Here is an 18,307-nt window from a genome sequence, read left to right as displayed (position 1 = left end):
TTGAACATCTCATTTAGTTATCATGGTGAAATAAACATAATTATCTTGACTTTATAAAGACTGAGATAGCTTTATAAAGGTTAAATTAATTGTCATTAATAGAAAACTCACTAAAGTTATTCTCTTGTGTTGTATGAATTATATGCAGGGGTCTCTCTGCAAATGATTGGGTTAAATTTAAACACGAAGTCTTTTAGTTTCAATTAAAATATTTGGCTTTTGGTCTTTTGGACTATGACACAACTTGTGATATTTTTAGAAAATCTTTTAAATGTACATTTTAGAAATTTTGGTGTGTTTGTGATGGTATATTGATTTTGGACTATTTGCATACAAACAAACTTAAAAGTAAATTATTTACATATAATCATCCTTGGATAAATAACAAATATATAAATAAATAGCATTTGGGGCATACAAGAGAGACTTGATAAAATCAAAGTTCTCTTTAGTAACTGATATTTAAACTGCTATTTATGCTATTAGCCATTTTAAAATTTAAATTCACAGTAAGGGAAGACTATGGCTACAGTAAAAATAAGGATCCTCACATAATTGACATCTTGATATAAACCTTATTGAGAGCAAACTTCCCAGTTTTGTGTCTCTTGTGAGTCCTAAAGTAAGTATTTAGTTAGAATACTTAACTGAGATTAAAGGGAACAAAAGATTAACAAGAAACAAATAAAACCTATGGCTCTGAGAGCACAGAACTCATTGGAAAATCAGGCAATACTCTTACATGAGAGTCTAGCCCTGAAGCTAAAGAAGGATTTGCTTTACGATTGCATATTAAAAGGAAAAGCTACAGCAGGAGGTCTAGAATAGTAGAGAGTTTCAGTCTGTGTTATTATTATTACTCTTTTTTGTATGTGCTAAATCATAGAGTACACACAGTTACTTTTCTCACATCCTGATTGGATGAGAAGGGTAACCACTATCACGTTGCCATCATAATTGTTCAATAAATGAGCAGAACTAGTGCTTGGTTGCTTGACGTTACACCCAAACTCCAAACCTAGGCAGAAATTTTGATTTTAACATCACACTCCCTGCCTCTAAAAGCTTAAAGACATATTTATTAGACAATACTCAAAAAAAGAAGTTAGATTATGATAAGTAGGCAGACATATGAGCTCTGTGAGAATCACCAGAGCTTGACATCTCTAAAATTGTTAAAAAAAAAAAAAAAAAAAAAAAAAACACTACCCAACTCCATGTGCTTTAAGTCTTGGGATGATAAGAAAAATGTGTTTTCAATTTTTCCCCAAATGTATTCATCTCAATATGAGAGTAGATATGTCTCATATTAATGCTTAATTTCTAAATACTCATGAGCTCTATTAAAATTCTCTGGCAGAGTCCTACCATGCTTTCCTTCCAGTGGGCTTCAACTCAGGGTTTTGGCAGGCTCTGACTGATTAGCAGGTTTTTCCCTTCCCAATCACATTACTGAGCACACCCAAATGGACCTCTGGGGACTCACTGTTTAAAAAAAAAATGTTACTTTACAAAGTATATTAAAGGCTTGTTTAGACTATCTAAAGGAGATATAACTCAAGGTAATGGAGTGTAACAGAGAAATGTGAAATGTCATTAAAACACGATCACTTAATACAGAGTTATCTTCTATATTCATATCTATACATGAAAGTTTGAAGTCAAGCTAATTCTTCATGTCACTCAAGTTCATGATTAAATTAAAGGAACCCCCACATGTATACATTGCATATGATTGAGCCAGCATAGGATGGTTGCATAAGCCACAGCTCAATGACTCTAGTAACTTGCAGAAGTTACTGGAACTTTCACTCATCACCATTTATGATTCCATTTTCACTCAGAGAAAGGCTGGCTAGAGAGCAGCACTACAGAAGGTGACCTCAAGCCCTATGCTTTAAAGATCCACACTGGTCTTGGGAAAGAGGTTCTGCTATCTATGGACAGATGTGCACCAGAGGCACTCATTCAAAATTGGTGGGTAGACAGGTGAAGAGATGGATATACTCTAAAGAGAGAGAAGTCTGCAGATATTTCCAATGGCTACATGGCTCCAGATATTAGTGAGATAAAAAAATTTATAATTTCTACCATCACAAAGATGTCCTAGAAAAAAATATGCCTGCCACCTCAGTTAAATCTTCCCTGTATAAAACTAAGGACAAGTGATCTTAAAAAAAAAATACTTTTAATAACAATCATATTTTCTCATTCATTTTAATTTTGGGCACAGTCCCTGATTTCCTTTCCTTTGAAAGCACCATTTTCACCATTTTCCTCCACTAATTTCCTCATCTCTCTCTCCAAAATGTAAGCAATATGAATTTTCATAAGATCTTTCCTCTTTAAAAATCCACTATATTGACAAAATCATCAGCTGGTAGTTTCCCGGTGGTTCAAAGATACTAACTTTAAAATTGGGACATTCCTGAAACTCTTCCCAGCCATCTGAAGCAATCTTTAGCTTTGGCTAATTTCTATCCTACATGATTAAGTGTCTAACATCATAATATCAAATTTTTATCCATGACAGTGCAATAGATTATCTAAGGTTAAAAACAGATGAAAAACAAAAGAAGTTAGAAAACTCTTCTAGAAAAAAATATTGTAGATTCACAAATTTGAATTTAGGAATATTTCTCTGAAATTAAGAACATAACAAACTGTCAAAAAAAAAAGCTCACATATATTTAAAAAAAAAAAAAAAGTTCACCTGCTGTTTGCTGTTTTCACCCAGCAATCAACGCCTTAGAGAGAAGATTGTTATCTAATAACTATTTGCTCATATAAAATAAGGTATTTACAAAACCAAAGCAAGGAAGAAATTCTTACCACCTTCTTTAGTGCAGAGGCTGACGAGGTTGTGGACCGTGTCCATCAGCTCCAGCTGCTGCTTCTGCAGAACACTGTTGTTGGTGGTAGCTCTGTTCAGCTGTCTCTCCAGCTCCTGGATTATGTATGTCTGACGAGTAACCAGACCTTGAAGGTTCTCTTTCTCTTCCTTTAAGGTGTCCAACTCCTCCTTATGTTTTCCCTCCATTTCTAAGATTTTATGTTCTAATAAACTACAAGGAAGTGAAAGTTATTTTTTTAAGTACTATACAAAAATAAACAGTAATTTAACTAGTTCCTGAATTTAAGATTAGAAAATTTAACTAGATATTTCACCATGAAAGTTATTTTTTTAAAAGAGGCTCAAGAATCTATAGAGTTTAAAATAGGAATTGTACATATGACATGTCAAATAAAGAATTATTAAGAATGCCAGATATTGTCAAAGTAATATTTGCTTCCTAAGTCTAATTAATTTCCTGGGGTAGATCTCGTATAACTAGGGTTGCTGATTTAGACTCAGACAATTATAGCCTAGATAAATTATAATATAGCTTTCATTTAGGTAATGGTCTAATAGAAACAGGTAAGATGGTTCAGAAAAAAAATATGATTAACATAGAATGTACTTTTTCATTTACTTTTTTTCATTCGTTTGAGATTTTGAAACTTTCACATTGATTGAAATTAAATTTAATTTAAACTGATTAAATTTCACAGTAGTTTTTGTCGGGTGAGGAAAGAGTGTATTTGATGTAGAGTCTATAGGACCAGAAAGTTAGCTATCTGAGGTCAGAAATCCTTGGTATTTTTGATACCAGATCATGTTAACTACTAATTTCCTTTATTTCCAATCCGAGTTTTCAGGTGAGGCTTAATGACATCACTATGTAAATCAGGAGAGGAAGATTTCTTTAGGCCCCTCAGCGTCTTACAAAAGGACTTGAGATGCTTTGTTCAATGTGATGTGATCTTTAATTGAGAACCTTCCTCCTCTCAGAGCTCTTTTAATGATCCTCTCCTAGTATATTGCACATGAAAGTGACAGAGAATGTAGAAGCCCTCTTGGATCCTAGAAACTGATTTGAGATAAAAAGCATTTAAGCATTTACTTTTTATAGAGTATTCAATATACTTTATTCCTCGGGAGAAAGGATTATTTGATTTTCTCAGTTCTGTTTGCAGAGGGTTCAACCAGTCCTTGGTTTACAAGGTGTTATTCAAATGCATACCAAAATGGGCACTTAATACTCTGAGCAATAGTCATTTCCTTAAGTTTTATAAAGAAGACACTAGGGAGTATTTTAAGTTTAATACTTAAATGGTACAATGGAGTGTGTTTGAAGAGTCAAACTTTCCAACTCTGTACTAGGGGCAAGCTGTAATATCTGGTTATCTTTTATATACATGGAGAAATCATGGCAAGATGTGCTCTTGGATATTAAGATCTTTGCTAAAAAGAAAAGAAAGAGAAAAAACTCTTTAGAGAAGAACGTGCCAAAAAACTTGCTTGTGAAGCTGAGCCTAAGATCCTACCTTACACCACTTTCCAAATAGTGTGTCTAGTTCACACTTGCAGCATTCACATGGAGACCTATCAGGGGTTGCTCTTGGTGTTTTATGCAAGATCAGAAAAGGCAAGCTTCTCTTCTGAGTTGCCTTCATTCTACTGGACACCAGCAGAGAAAGGAGCCCTGCCCTTTGCTGACCTTACAGCAAACCCAAATTGGACAGATCTTGGCTGTAGTTGATTGAGGAAAATGTGATGGTCACTTTTATTTTAGAAAACCTTTTTTTGGAAATGAAAAACTTCAGCAAGGAAATCAGAGTAAGATGAAAAACAGGATCTCTAAGGGGTAGTTATGACTCATCCTTTAGTAGTTCCTTCTGTGCCAGTAACTCAGTGCTGTTAGAGATATTTGTAGTAAAAAGAAAGGAAAGAAAAAAACAACTTCTCTATTATCTCTATTGGTTAACAATGTCCCTCCACCTACTGTTAAAGTGTTAAGTGTGCTTGTGGATGGCAAAGGAGGTTTTCTCTGTTGTCTGTTGAATGTGGGCTTTCCCCGCTGAGAATTAACCACAACTGATGCCTCAGCTCATTCTCAGTTTGTTTTTTAATTACCTTTGTTTCTATTACTGGAGTAATAATCAGATGCAAAATTATCATATCTAGTGTCACTAACTTATTTTAAAAAATTGTCTTTTAAATTCACAGGAGTTAAAGTATCCTATCAGAAAACCTGGGCACTCATTAAAATGATGATCATGTATAGCTCAAAATCTGAAAGTCTTATAAAGTCTTATAAAACTGGATAAAAGTTCTGAATTAACATTGTTATCTGAAATATGATGATCCCTGGCTTCCAGTTTTCCTAATCAGTAGGTAATATATCCTCTTTTATATACATCTTATGTTTCTTAGTTGCTGTGTCAATAGTTATATAAAATATAAAATGATGCTATTCCTGGTCTAAGTATTTTTGGCGAGGAAACCTCAAATTTAAAAAAAAAGAAACACAAACTATAAGAAGCTTCTTGTTCAGACATAAAATATTTTCTTATATTTTTGCATTAATACCTATTTTTGATGTATGCCTTCTGTAAGAAGGCATGTACTTAGAGACAGCTGCTATCTGAGATGCCAATAAAGGAGGTAGGTTTTTTTTGCTTGTTTTGTTTTATTTTTTTAAACTCCCCGAAGATAATCTCTCCATCTAGTTATTTTGGGAACTTGTCTTTCACAATATTTGAACCTTCCCATCTTTCCCATGTATAAAATCAAAATTTGATTTTCATTTTTTGTTTTATTTTTTAACTTTAATTTGGAAAGACCTGAAAATTAAAAGCTGATCAAAGAAGTCCTGTTATCAAAGGAAGCAGTTCTGGAAACTGACTTGTAGAAGAAAAGACTTGCATTAGCACAATGGAAAGTACACTAATTTTCATAATTTACTAAAGAAACTTCAATGTACCATGATTATCAGGTATCAAAGGACATCCACAAAGCCTGATACCTTAGAAGAGATATTCATGTAAGGTGAAGAAGGGATTGTCACAGAAACAAGAAGCTGCTCTGTAGCATGGATATCTCACAGGATATGGAAACCCAGGTTATATGATGACAACCACAAGCACATTGGACACATGTCACATGACTGGCACACTGTTTCCCAAATGGCAGGTCCTACCAGGTAATTTTCTCTTCTAGTAATTTTCCCATGTCCTTTCTTCATTTGAAACTTTTTAACGACCCTTAATGGTCTCTGACTTTATTCATTAATCTTTTATGTTAATAATAATTTCCTAGACTTCTTCAGGGAGACTCCTGGCTTCTTGACCCTTCCATTTCCTTTGAGGACTTTCATATCACTATTTCATCTTCTTTTCATGCCTGGCTTCCAAGACACTCTTCTCTCCTCTTTGATTCTTCTCATCCATTGGTTATTATCTACTTTGGAAGTCAGCCCTTCCTCCTCAATACTTCCAAAACGGTTTGAATCCAAAATTTACTTGCCAGAAAATTTTAACTATCTCTAGTTATCATCACATGTTTGTAATATACCATTATAGTTGTGTAGTATTTTAAAAAAAACCTTATGTACTTTGATTCTTAAAGCAATAGAGTGATACAGACTAAGTAAATCTTACAAGCCCTAGTATATAGGTAATAATCTAAATATCCCTAAATCATGCAGGTATTAAGTGTCAGAATCAGGGTAAAACACACGTCTTCTAACTTGTCAGACTAGAAATCTGCCCGTGACATATCCCGCTGCTTTGAAAGTAAGCACTAAAAACTAACTACAGTCTCTCTCTCTCTCTCTCTCTCTCTCTCTCTCTCTCTCTCATATTGGGGATCAAACCTAGAAGGGCCCCACATTCCCACCCCTTTTTCTTTGTTTTTTTAAATTTTGAAACAAGATCTTGCTAAGTCACCCAGGCTGGCTTTGAATTTGTTATCCCTCCTGTCTCAGACTCCTGAAGTCTCGGAGATTGCAGGCATATGCCACCATCTCATCTCTTTCAAATAAAATAATGTAATATGTTCAATGTAATTATGTTCTAACAGAAATCAAGGCATCACCTTGACATTGCCTTCACATTTGCTTCTCTCCATCTAGTTATTTTGGGAATTTGTCTTTCACAATATTTGAACCTCTCCCATCTTTCCCATGTATAAAATAAAAATTTCTTTGTTAAAATAGTTTCAATAATCTGAACTTAGATTTTCATCAGTACTGCTCTATTTTAACACCTCTAACATTAAATTTATTTTTTTAATTCAAAGTACTGATCATGTTTCATTTTGACCCTGAAAGTTTTTGTTGACTATCATTTCTCCTAATGGTGAGTTGGGAGATGCTAGGCACACAGACCTCTAGATATAGAGTTGATCTTTAAGACAACGTCACAGCTCCATGGTCCTAAAATTAGGTAGACAAAGTAGTCACTTTGGCTGATGACTGCGTTCAATAACAATATAAGCTTAGGTTTAAATGCATAACACAAAACTGTGTACTTGCTCCAAACTCTAATGGATCATTTTCTGGAGTGCATTCAGTATATCTTCATTAAGCAAAACAAGAATTCCATTGTCAAGATTTTGAGGAGCCTACATTAAATAAAGATTTTATTAAGATGCATCTTTTAGGATTAGTGTTCTACAGAACAACAATATATGAAGCATGCACTAAATCTATACAAATTGAGCTAGAAATCCAAAAAGAGAGTTTCTCACAGGATTTTCAGTACTTCCTGTTTCCCATCTTTCTGGAAATACTTTGAGAAGAGACATGCATAGGATTTTGGCACTTGACTTCTAGCTTGAGACAGAGGTGCACTTTAATGAAGAATAAAATAAACAAAATAATCTAGACGTTGAACTTCAGTAAAAGGTTCTAAATGAATGTACACAAAGCCCCATTTGACGTTTTTGGTTGATGTCCCCTCCCCCATTCTGCACCGTCTGTTTTCAACAACATATCTTATTGGAAATACTTTAAATCATTGAACACATCTTGAAACTTTCACAGAAAAATCACTCCCTTTCAAACTGTTTCCCACAATAGAGCTCTTAACATAGCAGCCAATGAATTCATGGGGTGAGAGTCTTCTAAGCTGTGTGTGTAAATATAGCCCCTCCAACAAGGAGGAAGATATTAAAATATAGAAACCTGCTCATTATTTCCTGTCTGAATTTATTTACAAATTTTTCAACTTTTCATTATTTTTTAATCTGTATAGTGTTGACATGTGTTGCAGATATGGATTTGTAAAGGGTTTTATTTTTTCCTGGTTAAATTTATTCTTTAAGGTTCTAATTTGAATAGTAAATTTTCTTTCAAAATCTGAAATCACTTTTGTTAAATAGCAGAGCATAGATGCTATAAATAAACATTAGCAGATAAAATTTTTAAGGTTTGAGGTAAATAAGAATAAGTTAAATATGTTGTGAAATCAATAAATCAAGAAAAAAAGACTGATAACTTTCATGACATAAAAACATACTTCCATTAAAATATAGGTTGGACAATAAATAATTAACTTGACAATATAATTGCAACGTATAAGACAAAGCTTTAATATTTATTTAAGAACTTCTGTGAGTTAATAAAGCAAAGATAAATAATCTAATAGAAAAATGAGAAACCTGTGACTAGAGTGGGAACAGAAAAAATGCAAATGGTTAATAAATATAAAAAGATGCAGGTAGCCAAGTTTTGGGAAATTAGAAAGCTATGCTCACTTGGAGAGAATATAAAGTTCATGGATAACTTGTCAATATTTCCAAAAATTTTAAATAATCATATCATGAATTCTAGTTCTAGTAAATTATCTATTTATTAATATAAAAATATAACAATGTATCAATTATAGTATGTCTACAAAAATGTGTTGCTACTTATTCTTTAAGAAAAATTGAAATAAAACTGTATATAGCTATATGTGTACTTAAAGTCTATACCCATATACATCCAGCATATAAATATGCACATGTTTTTAATTGTGTATCAGTGTGTATTTGTGTAAATATACAGAGAAATAAGAACACACAATAGATACGTATATATTGGTATATTCAAAGAAAAGTCTGAAAGAATAAATACCAAACTGCTAATCTGTTAATGAAGATTCTCTGCAAGGGGAGGGGGGGGGATGGTAGTTTTAGTGTAGAATTAGCAAGACTTTAACTTGTAATTGAGTGTATGTCTATATAATTTAATGTTTATATTAAATTAGCCTTTTAAAATATTTATCAGAGAAATCTGGTAAACAGCCATGAGTCTAAAATGGACTGGGCAGATCCTGTCCAGAAGTTAAAAAGTCAGGCTGAATTAGGGAATTTAAGAGTGTCAATTGATAATGTTGGACACCATGTAGCAGGCCTTTGGGAATGCAGAATAATGACGTAAACACCATTTTATTTATGAATTATGGATTTATAATATTTAATGTAAAAATATGATTTCTATTTTTCACCAAAAGTATTTTTTGTTTACTGTGTGAGTGTGTGTTTATGTATATGTATAGATAAAAAGCATTGGGTGTGACAGAACTAATGGGACATTGCCCAGTGAGTTATTCATTTGGTATTCAACAAACACGAGCTACATATGCCATGTGAGGAGAATTGTGCCCAAGAAGAGAAAAACTATGTATTATTAATCAGAAGATCACAGTCTAATAGTGTAGCTACAGATAAATAAACACATGCACACACACAGAGAGAAGCACATATGTGTTGTAACATCATGATATAAGTCAACCAGGGAAAACACAGGTACGGTGCTATCATATAAATTGGGATGACTGTCTATCTGGAAGCTACAGAGGACTCTCAGAAGGGGTGACATATGCCCCAAGTTTTCAAGAATGAACAGGAGTTTGTGAGTTAGATAGTAAATATCAGCCGTGCCAGGCAAAGCAAACATCAGCTCTGTTAGAGATAATATCTGTTGAGCAGGATACTGACACACTAACATGATTCAACACTACTGTGCCTGCAGGCACTGTTCTTAGTGAGTTGCATGCTGTCACTCAATTAATCTTCATATCAGCTCCACACAGCGTTGTTATCATCATCCCTTTATTACAAATTAGTAAATCAAACCATGGAGATTCTAGATTAACCTGCCCAAAGTCACACAATAATGTATGATGGTTGCAGCAGGAACCCAGGCAGATTAGCCTCAAAGCTCATGCTCTGAGCTATTAGGTCATACCTTCCAAAAATTAAGACTAGCAGAAGTAACACTGCAAAATTATTATTATAGCCATCACAGACTTTACCCTGTGTGAAAGAACTTGAACCTTCAGTCAGTTACAGGGAATCATTAGGGGGTTAGAAGGGCCTTAAAAGACAGCAACAGTCTGACTTGCATTTCACAAAGACCTTGGCAGTGTCTGAGTATTAGGTTTGGCTGGCACAAGGCTTGAGACCCAGAGGTCATTGCAATGGCCTAGACAAGAGATAATAAGTCTGGTCTAAGATATAGTCAGTGGGAATGGAAAGGACAGGATGGAATTTTTTTTGGAATTGGAAAAAATATTTAAGAGGGGGAATAAATAACAACAGTGATTAGTGAGTTGCAGAGATCGGGGAAAGGGAAAAATTCAGATGACCCTTCAATTTCCAATTTGATCAGAATTCTATTTTCACTCTAAGATCCTGAGGTAATTGAAATTTAAAAGAAGAAAGATGCTATATGCCACTAATTTCATTGCTTAAAAATTTGAGGGTTGGGGTTATAGCTCCGTGGTACAAAGCTTGCCTAGCCCATGTGAGGCACTGGGTTCGATCTTCAGCACCACGTGAAAATGAATAAATAAAATAAAGGTATTGTGTCCATCTACAACTAAAAATAATTTTTAAAAAGAAAATTGAAAGGAAAATAGATAATGTTCTTTTCAATAAGCCTATACATGTTCTATTTACAAGGAATGAAATAAAATTTTTAATGAAAATGAAATAAAGTTTTTAAAATGCATTTTAAAAATACGCTTCCTCTATCCCTGCTATCCACAGCAAATATAATTCAACCTAATCCAATGCTAGAACTTAGCAAGGTTTTATTTTAGTATTTTGCAAAGAACTTATCAAATGGAAGAGAGCTTCAATTTAAAAGGCAGTGACATAACTTTTCATTTCTTTAGGCATATTAACAATGAAAGCACCTCTACTTTATTAGGCCATTTCAGTAATTTGTTTGTAATGCATAATTTGGTCTATTAAAATTGTACAAAACTTCAATCACTTACAATTAATTAACTTAACAATTTCCCATAACTCCAATTGTAAGATAGATGAGGCTTGTCAAAAAAAGTTCAGTGAATTTCCAATGTAAAATAAATAGTTTATATCTCCTATGCCAATATTAGAAGGACTAAATAATGATGTGTACAGTGGCAGGCCAAAAACAACTGGCCTACCACTTTCTTCAGTTTTATACTTGTTTGTGTTAAGAGACTAACTTGACAACCACATCAATTATACTTTAGGCTGCATCATGTTGTAAAAATATTTTTATAATAATTAATGCATAAAATTGTCATGGACTTAAACTTTCATTTTGCCATACTTTGACTCTTTGGTCAAGGGCAAGTTATTTGATCTCTGTGAACTTCAGTTTTTTAATGTGTAAAATGAAAATAATAAAATATACTTTGCAGAATTGGTTAGAGGCTTACCAATAGTAAATGAAAAGCACCTGGCTCAGACATTTACATTATAATAAAGAGGTAGGCAGCAGCTAGTATGGCTTGAACTACTTTGGAATTGCCACCATATGTAGAACTCGCTTCACTCTGAGATTTCCCTCATCTTCAACTGCATGTTCAACATAGTTATCAAGAAAACCCATATGCTTCATTTTTTTTTAATACAGAAGGAGTACTGATTTTTCCTTTCTGTGTACCTTGTTGCAACAAAAAATATTTCTTCTGGAAACTTCTTTTGCCTGTCTGTGGAAAAAGTTGGGATTGTGTATAAGATGTGTACATACCTTGAAACATAGCCAAATGATCCCTCCATTAGACTAAAAGATCCAGTCTCATATTTGGTTCTGTTGAAGGAAATTGCATTATGATATCTTTCCCTGTACACTTCTTTATTCCATTGTTTTTAAGCAAAAGCAGTGGAGGAATTTAACACTGAAGGAATTTAATAAAAGTTGACAATTATGCATACCAACTTTGTGCTCCTGCCTCCTTATGAGTAGGGTAATTATTAATGTTTTCCATTTACTTGGGTTCTTGGTTGTGTAATTTCAGTTATATAACTGGGTTATATATACTTCCAAATGCCTTTTCCTTGAAGTAAGAACCAAAACCACATTTTGTGATTAGTGTCGCATCCAACCAAATAAAAACAATATTTCCTAAAGAGAGTAAACTGGAAGATTCTCAGAACCACCCCTACTCTCTTGGTAAGAAAACAAACAGTAGAATTAATATTGCTAATCCAGTTCTTGCTTTGTGCTTTTGGCTATCTAGGGGGTAAAGAAGTGAATCTAATGAAGCCAAAAATCCGTTTTCAATCCTACAAGTGAGGCATTTAATTTGTCAGGATGTAAATCAGCAGGAACTCTCAGCATGCTTGTGTAGTGTAATCCTATCCATAAAATATTTCTCCTTGTTCTGCCAAAGAGATGGTGACACTTCTAAGGGCCAACTCACCGCCTTGGCTGAGAAGGCCCCATCATATTCAAAGCTAGTAAGTCACATACCCAGATACAAGCCCTAACATTCCTTGGGGAGGAAGAAAAGCTTAATTTAGATAATCCCTTCTGCAAAGTGTATTAGCTGATCCAAACCAGACCTGGCTAACTAAATTCAAGTTGTTACTATTTTTCAGAGATGCTTCAGTGTAGAAATAGTTTATTCTTGCATTTGGAGAACTACAGTTACATAAAGAACATATAGGGATGCTCAATAATTTTTTTTAAAAAATACAAACTGCTTTATTCTTGACTTTATGGCCTTCTCTTCAATTGAATGGAAGGAACACTTTATTGCTGTATGAAGTGGTTGGCAGAACTCCTCTTATTCCATTGCACATGTGAAAATAAATGGTAACAATAAACAAAATAGGGAAAATTGGCTACATATCACAAATGGATTTTTTTGTTGTTGTTTATACAAAGAAAACTCTTTTTAAAAAGTGGTTCAGACAGGAATGGTGGTGCAAGTCTAGACACCTGAACTCCTGTAGTCCTAGCGGCTCTGGAGGCTGAGGCAGGAGGATCTCACGTTCAAAGCCAGCCTCAGCAACTTAATGAGGCCCTAAGCAATTCAGTGAGACTCTATCTCTAAATAAAAATGCAAAATAGGGGTAGGGATGTGTCTCAGTGGCCGAGTGCCCCTGAGTTCAATCCCCAGTACCAAAACAATAAACCAAAATTGGTTCAGGGAAAAATATAATTGGCTTAAGAACAGATATTCCACCAACTCTCCCTTGCACATGTTAGACCCTTCCACAAAAGGACAGATAACTTTAGAAATTCAAGCAAGGCCAAGAGGTAAAACAATTGACAGACAAACACCTCCAAAGCCACATATAAGATAACATCATATTTGAGAAGTTCAGAGTCAAAAAAGAAGCAAGTGTGGAGAAGGATATAAGACATGTCTTGTATTAAAATTAAAGTCTAAACACCTGAACTCCTTGTGCAATGCATATATTATTAGAAAAAGAAATTGTCATGATCTTGAAAAATTATCATGAGTAATAAATGATAGAATTTGCATATAAAAGGAAACTTGCGTTTTCAATATGAATTAGAATTTAATTAGGGAGAAAAATGTCTTTAGCAGAAGGCATGTGTGTATGCTTGGGGTCAGGAATCAGAGTCTCTGAGAGGCTATAGCACAAGGAGAAGGTCTTGTATTTGACCAGAGGAAATTCTTTTGAGAGTTCATCCTGATTCCCTTTTACTGCAAGAACAGAAAGAACAACTTTTAATCAGTTTGCCTTTAAAACATTATATGTTTCCTAGTGAAAATCCCGCAATAGGAAACAATACCAGATATCAGCTCAGAAATCATATTGGGAAAGCAAAATATCCAAGAATTTAGGTAGAAGTGATTTTTTTTTTTTAAAGAAAAAAAAAAAAAACCACCGAATATGAGACGAGAAAAGAAAAGAGAAAGAGATGGACAGACCGACCTTAGTATAATTGATACTTAAGGATGGCATTTGTTTTTATAGTTAAGGATCAGACCCTTCAAGGTTACTTATTGAATTTATGAGATCCTGTCAGCTAAAGTGCCAAACACAAACCAAGAGATAATACACACATGAATACGGGAAGCATCAACGGATATGAGATCATGCTGGCAACTTTTTAAAAGATAAATCACAGGTGGCAACACACCTACTGAGAGCTAGGTTAAAACCACCCTGGGTTACACCTATAAAACAAAATATCATACAGCTATTAAGAATGATATTAGAGGGACATTTTGTTGATATTAAAAGATACCTATCTCCAAAGAAAGCAGACTGAAAAGGGGTGTACTGTATGACACAACCTTTTGTGAAGAATATATTTATATTTGCTATTCAGAAAAAGATTTATCTCTACATGTTGGAACTATAGCTTTTAATTTTCCTTTATTTATTTTCTCCTTTTGCTACAAAAAATGTGTGTCATTTCCATAATCCTCAAACAAATAATGACTCAAAAACTAAAATTGCCATTGTTCTACATACTCAAGATCCCTGGAAAAAGTTTTCCCAAAAGATTTTGAAGTGTCTGAATGTATATAGGGTTCATTTAGCAACAAGAGTAAAGCACAGGTTGGGGACTCTAAATCAAGGGGTGGCTGAAGAAAGTAGGCCTGACACATGCATGCATAGAACTGGTTATGTGAGACTACAGTAGGTGAGTGGTATTTTTCAACAGGATTTCAATTCCAGAATATTTCATCAGGCAGCCAGTTCAGGGTCAAGTCCTGTCAAGTTTATTTATAGTTATACAGTTTACCCCATGACACCGCACAAGGATAAATAAATATATAACTTAGAAATACAAGTCATAGCACATGAGTGACCCCTTTCTGATTTAAACTTATAGCCAGGTTTATTTTTTTCCATGCAGAAGTTTAATTGTAATTGTTAGCATTATGGTCTACTTTTAGCATGAAGTGGCAAAATCCTTTTAGGTTGTCAATAACCTGAAGCCATATGTGAAAGTGGAAAGAGGAGGATTATAGCAAAGAACCCCTGATTGCATTACCAGCTCTGCCATAGGCAAGCTCTATGACCTTGGACAGGTCATTTCCTCTGAGTCTTGTTCCCTCACCTGTGAAGTAAGAGGAGAAACAGCAGACCTCTTAGGTCCTCCCTGGTTTGGAACATGGTAACTCTGGTTCCACTAATGCAATGTTATTTCACTAATTTCTATCAGTACAATTTTATTTAAAGCACTATAATGCAAAAAGGCTAAAACTCAACTTCTCGTGGTCCAAATAAAAGGAAATGCAATTAAATACAAGATACTCATCCTTAAAAAATCACTGTTTTTATTAAATTGTGTTACCAATTGTTAATGACTTTAAGTCTTGATAGCACCAAGTCCCATTCTACTTACCGGAAATGATGTATAATTTATAAAACAAAAAGCTGATATAACATCTATAAATCTAACAAGCATTTATTTATTATGTCTAAGAACATGGTTTTAAATGGGAAAAAAATCTTGATTACATTTATTAGCTAATAACTTTCTTAAAAAATAGGATTTTTTCTCCCTCTAGTGCAAGATCTCTGAATTTGAATATCTTCTTACTTTGTAAAAACTTAAGAGTGGGTTGAATGATAATTTGAGAGGCTCTATTCTCTTCTCATTAACTTTGATTTTGCTGGAAAATGTCAATATTTTCTGTCTTGGAATTTAGTTATAGAATCAAATGAATATTGTAGATGTTCTTATAGATTTGAGTAACCAAACAGAGAAATTAATACTAAATGTTATAAAAAGTAAGTATCTCAAAAATGTAAATATGTAAACACTGATAATATTGTTGACATATTTACTACATTTGTCTCAAACTCTGTGCATTTCATGTTTAAAATTAATTTCTTTTGAGCCACTTCAATCTTAATTTTTTTTGAGTAGGCACAGAGAATATACAAAAGTGCATACATAAATATTTTTGGAAAGGTATAGTCCTCACCTGTTTTTTTCATGAATCTTTAGAATTTCATTTGTTTGTTGAAGAAGTTGCTTCTCTAATTTGTATGTTGATAATGAATTCTCCAACAGTTGAATTTCAAGTCGAGAAGTTTGATTTAGTACCTTAAGATAAAAGAAAACCATTTCAAACTTCAATCACAAAGTAAACAGCAGAAAACATTTGAGTTTTTGAGTTTTTTTCTTAAATAATATTTCTTCAAGAATAATTAATCATATGGTGTATATTCTATCAGTTACTGTTTATATGTTTCTCACACACAATATTTTTGGGATTGAGATTGCAGTTAAGTAAGGACATTGAGTTTTTAATCCGTTTTCAGATTTCAATTTTTGTGTCCTGAAACCATAGTAGAGGATACTCAAATGGAGTTGCTTTCCATATTTATCTCCAACACTTACAAATGCAAAGTGGGTATTAGCACAAGGTTTTAGACACTGTGGATAATTTAGAATAACTAATAGGCATGTAAAACAGACCTTCCTAAACTTATCACCTTACAAAAACCAAATAGATATGCTATAACCTTGACACTGTTTAAACAGATTCATAATCACAGATTTCTTGAACATCCATTATTACAGGTCATGCCAAGCCTTCTAAATGTCATATCGCTTTCTAGATGTGGCTGCCAGTTAAAAGAGAAATTGTCATTGTCACCTTATGGTAGAGGAAACTGAGGTTCAGAGAGAGCCCCCAATTCACGGAAGAACCAAGGGAATAGCTGAGGTTCAAACCAAAAGTCTGACTTGGTTTATTGCTCTACACAGAAAACGAAGGAGAAGGAAAATCAAACCATTTGCACCCTTAATTTTGGGAGATGAGTGATCAGGGATTCAGATTGTACTAGAGACAGATTGTCTTTATCATTTCAACTCCACTACATTGGTGGATCCTCCAGAATCTCTAAGTGCTAACCTCCTTTTGGATCACAAAGACCCATGCTGCCAGTCAGATGTTAATACGACATGAATCTGTGAGCCATGTACCCAAACCTCTCCTTCTCCAGGTAAAGAACACACACCACAGTTCCAGAAGATGCCTTCAAACTGTGTCACTGTTCTGCTCCTTCTTCTGCCTCAACCCTCCCTGCCTTTCCCTCCTTACCAGAGGAATAAAGGTAAAGAAATACGGAAAATTAGTTTTAAAAGCTCCCTACATAATTTGAAATCATTGATAGCCATCACACTTTCCTTGGATCTAGTTATTAAAGGAGACTGAGAAAACTTTTGCAAGATCAGTATTAATGTAAAGGGTATCCCTCTAAAAAGGACACTTTCAGAATGTTCCTTTCTCATGGCAGGTCTAAATTTGGCATTATTTCAGATGCTCACAGAAAGTCTTTTCACATATACTGTGATTGGGCTGTAGGGTGTTGAAACGGAAGGGGAAGCAGGTGGGCAAGTAGGAACTAGGATGAGGAGACAGACAACTCTAAAAGCAATGGAAATAAGTCAAAAAACAAAACAAAACACAACCCTGGGCAATCCATATAAGTGATGTTTTAATGCACCATTTAAACACACACACACACACAGATACATAATATACTGTGTGTGTAAAACCCACATTGAAGAGAATATTATTTTTAAATAAAGATAGGATGTCTCCCTGCACATACATGATTCAGTCTCCCTTGGTTTCATTGGCCTTATTCTAGTTCTAGCCCTGCAAGGCATGTGGTGATGGGATGGGGTTGGGGAGAGAGTTGGGCACAAAATAGTGAGATGAGACACGTGTACTTTAAAAAGTGTAAGTTGTTATGATTCATTTATATTTTAAGTTGTTATTGATATACTTCTAAAAGCCAATCTTAAAATTATTACTAATATCATATTTTGCTTGTGGAATATTTTAGAATTTTTTGTACAATTTTCTATTTTGCATCATTTCATTTAAGGAAAAACTATGTAGAAGACAGAGTTAGGACCCACTCGGGAAAACTTGGTAGAGAATGTAAAGACTGAGGATACATAGATGCAACTGTCAATTAATAAACATATTTTTATCCAGTTAAGCTTTTTATTTCGTTGCTTATTGAATGGCAATTTATGAAACAGTGAAACCCTCGTATCTTGTGGTGAACAGTGCTTGGCACAGAGAAGACTCTTGGGACTTGTTCATGAACGAAAGGTACACGGTGTGACTGAATCAGTTTAACTGAATCAGTTAAACAAAAGACGTTTTCTATTTTATTCACTGCATTCTCTGATCACACTTCCTGACATCCTCAAACACCAAAATGTCTTATTTTACAAAGGACAGTTCTTCTCCACTT

The 18,307-nt window shown here is 34.0% G+C and overlaps 1 protein-coding gene and 1 long non-coding RNA gene across 4 annotated transcripts in view; one reads left to right on the top strand and one right to left on the bottom strand.

Annotated features, from left to right (window-relative positions):
• The window catches only part of Angpt1 (angiopoietin 1), a 237,091-nt gene that overhangs the window by 76,963 nt on the left and 141,821 nt on the right, over positions 1 to 18,307 (bottom strand). For 2 of the 3 annotated variants that reach the window (XM_027947991.2, XM_071602181.1), the window contains exons 3-4: positions 16,012 to 16,133; positions 2,833 to 3,065 (exon numbers count right to left, since the gene is read on the bottom strand). In XM_027947991.2, the coding sequence (XP_027803792.1) occupies positions 2,833 to 3,065; positions 16,012 to 16,133 (355 nt within the window). The remainder of the gene's footprint in view (positions 1 to 2,832; positions 3,066 to 16,011; positions 16,134 to 18,307) is intronic. The other variant, XM_027947997.2, reaches the window with a different exon arrangement.
• The window catches only part of LOC139702082 (uncharacterized), a 136,331-nt gene that overhangs the window by 6,567 nt on the left and 111,457 nt on the right, over positions 1 to 18,307 (top strand). The gene's annotated exons all lie outside the window — the stretch shown is intronic.

This window comes from Marmota flaviventris, chromosome 15 (assembly GCF_047511675.1).
Source record: "Marmota flaviventris isolate mMarFla1 chromosome 15, mMarFla1.hap1, whole genome shotgun sequence".
NCBI lineage: Eukaryota > Metazoa > Chordata > Mammalia > Rodentia > Sciuridae > Marmota > Marmota flaviventris.
Note: the sequence above shows the minus strand (reverse complement) of the source record. Positions and strands in the feature narration are given on the sequence as shown.